General features: G+C 47.3%; 1 protein-coding gene across 1 annotated transcript; it reads right to left on the bottom strand.

The window, feature by feature from the left end:
* SYNC (syncoilin, intermediate filament protein) lies at positions 1–9,987 on the bottom strand. The gene is made up of 4 exons (XM_072979776.2): positions 9,737–9,987; positions 4,573–5,533; positions 784–908; positions 1–361 (listed from the first exon to the last, which is right to left on the bottom strand). The coding sequence occupies exons 2-4, from the start codon at positions 5,524–5,526 to the stop codon at positions 301–303; spliced, it is 1,140 nt and encodes a 379-aa protein (XP_072835877.2). The 5' UTR covers positions 5,527–5,533; positions 9,737–9,987; the 3' UTR covers positions 1–300.
* Positions 9,988–10,308: the final 321 nt, after the last annotated feature.

The raw sequence follows: 10,308 nt of genomic DNA, 5'->3' as shown, positions 1-10,308 counted from the left end.
TCTGTGTAAAAACATTTAATCTGAATTACTTCCTGTTTTCTGTCCATAACAGGGCGAAATTACAAAAAGATTCTTTTAAGAACCGAATGCTGATGTCAGGCAGTTGTTATACAGAGGAGTAACATTAAAGCAGTATTGACAAATAGGCTGCTGTGGTTGCTGTACAAAATGTTTTTATGGAACTGAGCGTAACATCTGGTTACTTCAGTAGTCAGATAGTAGGAGTTCTGTCATACCCACTAAGGAGGATGCTTGTGCAAGCAAGCAGAGAGAGGTCCGCCGCGCTTGCAAGTCCGTGACTCAGCTTTGTTCTTGTTTAGCTTCTGACTGGCAGAGTTGTCCGTAGATTTCCAGGCAGTTCCTGCAAGGATTGAAACTAAGTTACTGGTTGTTCAAGGAAATGTTTTGCAGACATTTTTAAGAGCTGCGTTTGGAAGAAACAACGAATGGCAATTACTTCAGCAATTACTAAGAAATCCTTTCAGAATACCTGCTCACTTATCATCTGTTATTTGTTAATATTCCTCTTAGAAAGTTTTTAAAAAAAACATTTATTAATGCTGCCAAGGCTTAATTACACTTGGATACTAATTACACTGAAGAAACCTTTCTGGTATCAGACTATTTCTTGGTTGCTCTCCTGCTCGTCTAATTAACCTACACACAAATAGTTAAAGATTGGATGTTACAACATGCTAGCTATTTGCCATAATATTTTAAAAATGTGTTTCTGCCCCACTGATAAAATTTTACGTGGGTATTGATCAAGAAATTAAAGCCTACTTATAAATGGATAGCTCCTGGTGTAAGCTGGCTCTCAGCTCTTCCAATTCTTGGTTTTTTCGCTGCTGAAGTTGGACTTCATTCTTCAGTTCCCTCAGCCGTTCTTCCACCTCCTCTATTTGTTCCTGTAGAAGAAGAAGAAACACAGCCTTGTAAACAGTTATATATGTCCATGTAGGTTGTGCGCATGGCTTTTTGCACCGGTTGACCAAAGTCCATTAATCATCCCTCGTGCAAAAAATGCATTTCAAGTAATTGCTGCCTTTACAAGACTGGTCTACTCCTAATTGTGAAATTTTATTTGAAAGTATGGTTTTGTGGAGCCGAAGGAGCTGTGAACCCTCCAGTGCACCTCCTTCCAGTGACCATGCCCTGTAAAGAAGTCTCTGTGCAAGTACAGAAGCCAACCCCACAAAGAATAAATATTTCCACGCTTTTTGTGTGTGGCTGAAATGTGAGGTTGTGGAGATGGTGGTTAAAGTGTAATCTATACTTAAAGCCAGACTGCTGGTACTTTAGCTGTGTGACAGAAAACCACAGAGCAGCTCCAGGCAGCTTCCCTGAATGGCTCGAGACCTCAGCTTGGAAATTCAACATGCTCTGTTTTACTTCTTAATTTGTGGATCTTTGCTGAGTAAGAGATCATGCTGTGACTTGAAAGGCTTGCATTTTAAGCCACTTAGTATCTCTGCATTGTCTGCAGATAAAGCTGTGCTTGATTTATGTTTACTTCTTAAAAGCAAGGTAGAGAGGCTTGGTCTTCAATCACTGATGTCTAGTAACAAGCTGTGTGTCGCAAGTTGGGGGGGCAGGTGAGACCCAGTGGGAATTGATGTAAGTCCAGAGGTAGTTCCATAATGTTTCAGGTGATGGAGAACCCTGGTTTGGCACTGAAAAGAGGTGCTGAAACAGCCCTGGCACATATGACACACTGCTGACTTTCCTGATGTTGATGCAAGGTCCAGAGTTGTCTTTGGAGATCCCCTTTGGCTAAATGTAACAGGCCAGCACAGAAATGTACCGTATGTTGTCTGTCTCACTGCAGAAATAGGCATCTATTTGTGTAGAGGGTCTAATCACATGGTCTAAAGTAAAGAGGCAAACAGAAAACTAAGTGAACACTATTTTTATGCTATGCATGAAGAGATGGAAAATGTAGGCGTTAGGAACAGCCAGCTTTATTTGACTGTAAATAAAAAAGACCCATTGGAGGAGGAGGTAGTGGTAATTTTCAGTGGATGTGCATTGTTAAACTCAATTCATTGAATCAGAAGTATGGATCGATACCAGAGACACTATAAAGTAGGAATGCAAAAAAGAAATTTTCTTGCATCGAAAGAGCATGGATAGATGACTGATGAGCTCTTGAAATTAAGGACAGACATGAAGCAAAAGTAAAAGATGGCCTTTCTTAGTGGCCTGCACATGGAATCAAAGAAAGGGTATTGTAATCAATAAAGGAAGTAGAAGAGAACAACTTAATGCGAATAAATAAAAAGAAGAGCAAGATCTTTCTTATAAACCTAAGGAGAGGAAGCTTAAACCTAGATGGGCAATGAAAGAACCAACGTGCGAGCATATTGATCGTGATGAAATAAAGAATCACATAGGGGGAAAAATAGACTGAAGAATTATACAGAAGCATTAAGAATGGCAAATTATTTCCAAGAGGAATCTTGTGATGAACCTCCTATTTTTGGGGGGGGGGGAATTGCAGGAAGCAGTCAGAAGAAATAGATAGGATATCAATAGAAGCATAGGTACAGAAAGAGAAGTTATGAAAGTCCCCAAATAACAGGCCAAAAATACAGAAGGCAAAACAAGTGCCTGTGGAGTGGCACCGTTCAGTAGATGTATTCCAGTCCCCCAACAAGAAGTGCAGCAATGATGGGACCAGTGCATTCATTTCTCTCCTTTTGCAAGCAAAGTGGTACTCAAGGTGTTGCAATGAAGGCTTTTGTCTCATATGGAGCAAGATATACAGTACAATGTTCAGAATGGATTCAGAAAAGGAAGTGCCCTAGAGAACGTGTTCAAAAGCTGTTTTGGCTGCTGGAATTTCGGAAGAAAATTATCTATGCTTTTCAGATTACAGCAACAGTTTCGACTGTGTGTGTCCTGAAAGGCTACTATGGATTGTTCTTTAGAAAACAAAAAGGTATACTTCAACATCTGTGTCCCAAAGCATAATTTATACTCTGGACAAAAAGATACAATTGAAAAAGTATATAGAGAAACAGAATGAAAGCCCAGAGGCAAAGGTGTCGTGCAGCCATGTATTTAAAGCACACTGTTATAAAGGATAGGTGCATTTGAAGTGTGGGCTGACTGCAGAAGGCTAACAATGTCTTGGATCAAGAGGGGTTCACACTGCAGAAGATCTGCTGCAAATAAATAAAGATCAAGAAATCATAAAATACAGAAAGTTGTAATGCTTAAGTCACATGGATGAGGCAAAAATAGATTGCTAGAGCTGATCAATCAAAGTAAAATAAATGGGACTTAGAAGGAGAAGTCTACGTTTAGAAGCTTTCCCTTTGGGGCAGAGGAGGATGAAGGGTGGGTCTTCGTGTATTTCCCACAGCGACTGACAAGAGATGTCTGGAGAGTTCACAAGAATGTCTGGAAAGCGATTGATATTCTCCTCTTATGAATTACTGATGATCAAAGATTGCACTGTCTTTGAAGTGCCATTTAGCTGTCATGATTTGGACAACCGCGGATTCATTCGCACTTGGCATTTTTAAAGTCCAGCAAAAAGTGTCCGGTATCTTGCTTTGCACTAGTAAATTGCTTCTTGAACATCTCTCATGCTTCACAAACAATATGAGGAAGTGAATTGATAGCATATTACAGCAATCCGTAAGAAATGCCTGGCCAGTAAATGATACATTTTCAGTATAATGCAACAAATTAGAACACTTAAAAAAAACCACTCTTTAAAGCCATGTACACAAACATACAGTTGAGTTATTTTAATGCAATTGAATTAGCAGAGTTAATGTTTCTATACTGTATAGTAACTGATTTCTTGTATACAAAGCATGGCCAGTACCCCCCCCCAGTATACTAATGAGACAAGTAATGTTTTCAAAAATTTGACTAAAAGGTAGACCTCACCAACAAACCTGCCCCCCCCTCAAACCCCTACTTCATTGAAGCTAAATGTCTCTCTTGCCCAAGGCACATGTGCAGTTGGGGCCTGAGCACTAAGCATGCAGCCACACCTTTAAAACCACTTCCCCCTTCTGATACTACGCTCTCCAGAAGGCAAACAAGCCTCTCAAAAATCTAAATTCTGCTAACATTAATGTATCCAAGTAAAACACCTCTTCTAATCTACTAGCCAAATAAATTCCTGCTCCAATAACTCTCAAACCATTTATTTTCTCTTTCGAGCCAAACATTTCTTTCTCATGCCATTCATTTCACTCCATTACCTTTTTACAAGCCAATTCACCCAGGGCTGGCCAAGGCATTCTGCTGCCTGCCTTTTGGCCACCTCAAAAAGGGCTTGCACTTGGAAATACCTAAGCTGCATCAAACCACTCATATCTCTCTCTCTCTCTCTCTCTCTCACACACACACACACACACACACACACACAGAGAGAGAGAGAGAGAGAGAGAGAGAGAGAGAGGCAGCAACAGTGCATGACATGGTTCCTCTGCTTAGTGCCATTTTAACTCAAAGCTTCTGGAGCCTGTGGTGGCAATGCATTGGGAAGACGAACACTGTCATTCCCATCTTTCTCTAGAAAGGACGAGCAGGCGAGACTGCAAGACTTACTTTGTACTGAAGAATGTCTTCGTCCCGCTTTTGCTGAATGAGGAGAATCTGTTCCTCCAGGTTTCGGTTCTGCAGCTGCAGCTTGCTGACTTCTCCCTGCAAGGGCCTCAGTGTTTCCTTGAGTCTGTGGATCTCACCTTGAGTCTTTTGCAAAGCCTTAGTGCTGGCTTCTCTCCGCTCCAAGAGACGCATCAGCTTAGGCTCGTAATGTTCTTCTAGGTCTTGACGACTCTCTAGGACAAAGCTTTCAAACTGCATGGAAAGCCGCCGGCTCTCCTGCAGGTAGCAGCTGTCCCTTCGGCGCCGAGGGGCCTTCAGCCGCTGCCGGAACTGTTCCTTCTCCTTCTCGCAAGTCTCTCTCAGCTGAGACAGCTCCTCCGACAGTTCCCGGACCCTGCTTTCCAGTTCGTCACAGTAGATACCAGACTGGGCCACGTCATGCCGTTGGGTCTCCAACTGGTACTGGCAGGCCACGCATTCCCGCGTCACCCGGAAGAGCTTTCGTTTCACTTGCCAAATCTCATCCTGCAAAGTCACCTTTTCGAGCTCGACTTTGGCGTGCAGCCTGTAGGCTTCCAGGACCTCTTCATGGGCTTGCTTGATTTCCTCCAGAGCTGGTTCTCGTAACAGTGCAAGTTCCTGGATAAGCCGCTCCCTCTCCCTCTCCAGCTCTTCCACGGCATTGATGCACTCCTGGAAGCGCTCCCCAATTTCCTCAATGCTCATGTGTTGGGGTTCTTCCAGGTCCAGTTCCTGCTCCACCATGACTTCCTGCATCTCCACGGGGACATCTTCACTGCTTCCCACATCCTGCAAGAACAGTTCAGGGATGGGATCCATGGACAACATTTCCGAGGCCTCTTCTTCATTGAATCCCGTTTCTCTGTCCCCAGCAGTTAGCTCTAAGGAAGTGTCTCTGTTGTCCTGTTCCAGAGGGGGCTTGAAGTCTGCCATTGCTTCCCTAGAAAGAACAAGAAAAAGATAAAGCGGGCCCTAATACAGTAGTTCTGCTAACATAGTAGGTTTCGCTGGAGCAGGTGGGTCATCTCTGCGCTGAGCGAGGGCTGCAGTTTAGCGGTACAAGTATGGACGGCAAGCAGGGATGGCTGCCGATGTCTAAGGCATGATATACAGGGAGGTTTTGTTCACTTAAGAAGAAATCACATGGCTTTTCTACAGAAACCAGAATCCCAAATATATCTCTCCTCCCCCCAGTGATAAATACAATTTGTTTTGAGTTTCAGAGTTCTAAACATTGATAAATCCGTCTTCCAAAAATGGATCTTGCATCGTTCCTAGGAGGCAGATGGCTGAGTGCCACCGAGCTGAGGCATGTGGTGCACAAAACAAAGAAGCAACAAGAAGGAACACATTTTGCTATGCAGAATTTCTGCACAAACACTGGCACAGCCTGTTTCACTCTGAATCCCCTTGGGTCCTTCTCTCTCTGATGGAGAACGCCTCCCCGTCCAAACTTGAATCACTCGTTCTGTTATTTGGCCTGGTCTACTCAAAAGTCATTTCGGGCTGTGTATGATTAGCCTGATTGAAGCATAAGAACTGTGATTATCTTAGGAAGATGGTGTTCCCAGTGGGGAAGGGAGACAGAGAAAGAACATAGGTAAAAGTTACAATGCCCCTCCTGAAGACAGGGAAAAAGGTATAACTATTTATTTACTTTATTTATATCCTGCTTTTCTTCCCATAAAGGAACTCGAGGTGGTGCATAACAGTTAAAAAAACCCCAAGTTCCTTTTTGCATATAAGCTGCAGATGCACCAACCAGTTAAGTTGGCTTAAAGCTGACGCTTCTCTGCAAAATCTATTTTTCTTCTGTAACCCACCTGCCACCTGTAAATCACGGACCAGGTTATCCCCAAATTTTGCTTTTCACCCTGAAGCCCTTGTAAAGCAGCCCTTTCACGCCTCCAACTTTAAAATGCAGTTGCAACGCCCAAATTGTGCACGTACCATTGCAAGCCGTATGGACTTTTTGAAGATTTTGCAAGGAAGAGAGGTTGGACTCTCAACTCTTTGGGGAAACATTTCCCCTTCTGCTGTGTGGAGAGAAGGGAAGAATATGGCCTGCGAGTAAAACAGCTAGTTTTGCAACCCAGGGCCTTTCCTAGCAAGGCTTATATTGTGCAACCATCGCCTGGCCTCGGCCACAGGATTGTGCAGGTTGGGGAGATGGCTTGTCTTCGGCTTGCAACCATGTTTCCTGAGGAAGGAAGTAATTCATTCTTTCTACACAGCAGCGCTTGCAGGGGAAGGCGATGCCCTTGCAAAGACACGACAAAGTGGGGTTTTTCCCCCTCTCTCGCAAGGAAGGCAAAAACTGTGTCACACCAGCAAACGCAGGTCCAGTTAGCAGCTGTGGCCAAGCCTAGCTCTACAAGTGATGCAAGTACAATCAAATGAAAACCCAAAAGCAAAATAAAAATAAATGGTTGCGGGGTTTTTTTGTGACACCCCTGACTTGTCGCTTGAATCTTGTCTGCCTGGGAATGCAGCATGTAGAAGATGCCACACACACAGAAAAAGTGGTGGCTGTCAGAGCAAGCGAGATGCTTGGCTTGAGGCATTAGAAACAAGTTCCTGGTTTTGCCCTCAGGCGTGGGAGGGTGGTTTCTTCATGAGTCTGCCATTTTGAGGCTGAATCTCCCACGTGCTTTCCATCAGACACACAGTTCCAGGCTATGGAGGAGGAAGAGGAATTGGAGAAGGAGGGTTTCTCTCTAAAAGCCAGCGGTCGCCCTGCTGCTGGAGGCGTCATAAGGACCTTCCAGCGGTTGCAGTCTAAAAGAGATGGTGATCCATGGGGACATTCAGATTGTGTGTGTGTGTGTGTGTTTGATCATCTGGGGCGTGGATGGCGAAGTACATTCGCCCTAAATCTTAAGAGAGAAGCCTTGCTCTCTGTCCCATCATCCTCAGAGGCCTGCCTGGAGAGACATGAGACAGGGCTTTCTTGGTGGCTGCTCCTAGGAACTGCAGAATGTCCTTCAGACGGTGGTTCTCCCCCCCCCCCCCCGCTACCCCCTCCGGTGGGAGGCAAAAAGACCTTTTGATGGGAGATGTCCTTACTGTTGTTTTCCTCTGTATTAATTCAGTGTCTGTTTTAATGTGTCAAATTGATTTATATTGATGCTAAAGAGGTCAAATACAGTATGTAAGGGAATGTCTTGGGGCAGGAATCTGCAAAAATACCAGCCTGTTAGGAACGAGCGGTCCAGAGGGGGCCCAGCTGAACTTTTGTCTACAGAGAAAGAGAGAAGGTAAACAGAACTGTAAATTGGTACCTAGAGATCTTTCTTAGGCTCCATCTCGCTTTGCTTGAAAACCAACCATCTTTCTTATAAATGGACCATTTTTCCATTCTTTCAGGCCCTCAAATTTTAGAACATTTTCTATGTGAAAAATATTTTTTTTGGGGGGACTCAAAACCTCACCCTGTTTGTAAACTTGTAGCGACCCTATAAAAGTGTTCTCCGAGCCAGAATTTTATATAAACCATTGTTTTTGTGATGATTTGAATGTTCCATATATTTTTTTGGGGGGGGGGGAGAGATTAATTCTGGGATGGGGCTTGTGGTCTTCCTACAAAATGCAAACGCCAACAGCGGGTAACCCATTTATTGTGTCACTAAAATATTGAAAATAGGTAAGCTTTCACAACAATCATGACTCTTTTTCAAGCTGGGCGTTTGGGCTCCTAGCCAGAAGCCGTAGTGCCCTGTTGGATTAAAAATCTTGATTTTTTTAAAAAAATACATTAGATATACAATAAATACCTACCCCTATTGTTGGATTAAGTACTGTACGGAGGGTCAGTTAGAGGGGAAATTATGACATGCTTTTAAAGGGCTGGCTGCTTAAAAGAAAGCCAGTGGCTTTTCCAAGGGGAAAAGTGCTGACACTGCCTGAGATGTATGGAAAGGAACAGGGGCTCTGCCAGGTGGCTTGGAGGTGATGTCTGTACGCGTGTGCCTGCAGAATGATAAGATTAAAATATCACAGATGTGGGGAGGGGAAGAAGTCTTCCGAAAGGGCTCTCCTTGTCCCCACAAATATTGTAGAGTCACGCCAGAGCCCAGGAAAGAGCCTGGGAAATGCAGGGTGCGCGTGTGTCTATCCGTCTCGCCTTTTGAGGGCGGGCGGGGAGCAGGGAAATTGACAAGACACCCCCCCTCTGTCTGGGGCAAGGCTGCCTGCCTATAAGCGGGAGGGACGCTGTAGTCCAACACGTAATGTCCCCACTCTCTGCAGGAGAGAAAGAGGAAAACCCCACCCAAGTTGTGATGATGAGCGAGGCTTCGAAAGGCGATCCTGTGTCCAGATCCTCCGCGGGTCAGCAAGCGGACGCAGCGCCCTGCCGGCCCCACCTGCCGGGTAGCCGGCCCTCCAGGGGAAATCCGCAGGATTTGCGCCCAGTACCCCCCCCTCGGCCCGTGTTGCCAAGCCCAGGGGACCGGCGGCAGGCTGAGCAGGGCTGCGGGGGACGTGCTGCCGGGGATCGGGACCGACCGCGAGAGACAGAGAGAAAGAAAGGGGAAGGTGGCCGGCCCTCCCTCCCTCCCTCCTTCCGCCGCCGATCCCCTTCCGAGATAAAGCCTCTCTTCCCCCCCCCCCCCCAAAATAAGGCGGTTTCTTATCCATCCCTTGCCCACTTTTGCCTGGCCACCCGTGGGTCCCTCCCCCGTCGCTTTCCCTGCGGCAGGACCAACACATCCCGAGTCTGAGAATGGGATTTTTTATTGTGTGTATGTGTGGGTGCAGGGGGACGACACTACCCAGCAGGCTGGCTGGGGATTGTGGGAGTTGTGATCCAGAAAGAAGAACTTCCCCTAAGCTTGTCCTTCTCGGGCTGCCCGCCTTGCAGAGAGAGCGCGGGACGGACGCGCCCCCCCTCCCTACTCACCCCATACCCGAACGCGGGGGGGAATTCTCTCCTTGGGTGTCTTCCTTCCATTCTCCCCCCCCCCGACACCCCCTCCTGACACTTCGCGTCGCTCCGGGCGGAGTCTAAATCCGGATTCCTCGGGGGTGGGTTGTGGAGAGGGAGACCCCCCCTCCGAATTGCTCCTCCTAACCGATGCTGGTCCCCCCCCCAGGGCGCCCAGAAACCGCCGCGCCCCAACCCTGCGCTCCCCTCCGTCCTTACCTTGCTGTCCAAGCAGCCCGGCTTCCTTCTCCTCGTGGCCGGGGCTGGGCAGTAGGGAGTCCGCATGGGTGGGTGGGTGGGTGGGTGGCGTAGTCAGGGTGGGGCCCCCCGAGCCGGGAGTTATTAATAAACCAGGCCCGAAGAAACCCGATCTGCCCCCTTGCCCCCTCCTCCTTTCCCCGGCCTGGGGGGTGGGCTGGGCGGGGGCGATGCCGGGGGACGGGGGGGGGGGAAGGCAGGCTGACACCAGATCCCAGCCTCCGGGGCGGCGGGTGGAAGCAGGCGAGCGAGCGAGCGAGGGAGGCAGGGCGGGAGGCGGGGTGGGGCGGGCCGGCTGGCTGGCTGGCACGGGGGTGGGCGGCCGGTGCCAGGGCCAAGGAGACGGGCCTTTCGCGCTGGCTGGAGGAGGAGGAGGAGGGAGGAAAGGGAGGGAGGGAGGTCTCGGGGCCCTTCTTCCCTTCTTGTGGAAATGGACGCCAAAGAGAGGAAGACACACAAAGACACACACACACACCCAGGTGGCCTTCCAGCTGTTGCAAGTCTGCAACTCCTCTATCATCCTCCACCACTGG

Source organism: Pogona vitticeps, chromosome 9 (genome assembly GCF_051106095.1).
Source record: "Pogona vitticeps strain Pit_001003342236 chromosome 9, PviZW2.1, whole genome shotgun sequence".
In the NCBI taxonomy this organism is placed as follows: Eukaryota; Metazoa; Chordata; class Lepidosauria; order Squamata; family Agamidae; genus Pogona; species Pogona vitticeps.
The sequence above is the reverse complement of the archived record's forward strand: the minus strand, read 5'-3'. Positions and strand labels throughout refer to the sequence as shown.

Excerpts from the sequence above, each read along its gene's own strand:
- SYNC (XM_072979776.2), bottom strand. The coding sequence starts at position 5,526 with ATGGCAGACTTCAAGCCCCCTCTGGAACAGGACAACAGAGACACTTCC. Across the intron at positions 909-4,572 it reads AAGACATTCTTCAGTACAAA|GAACAAATAGAGGAGGTGGA; the intron begins GTAAGTCTTGCA and ends CTTCTTCTACAG. Across the intron at positions 362-783 it reads CAGGAGCTATCCATTTATAA|GAACTGCCTGGAAATCTACG; the intron begins GTAGGCTTTAAT and ends CAATCCTTGCAG.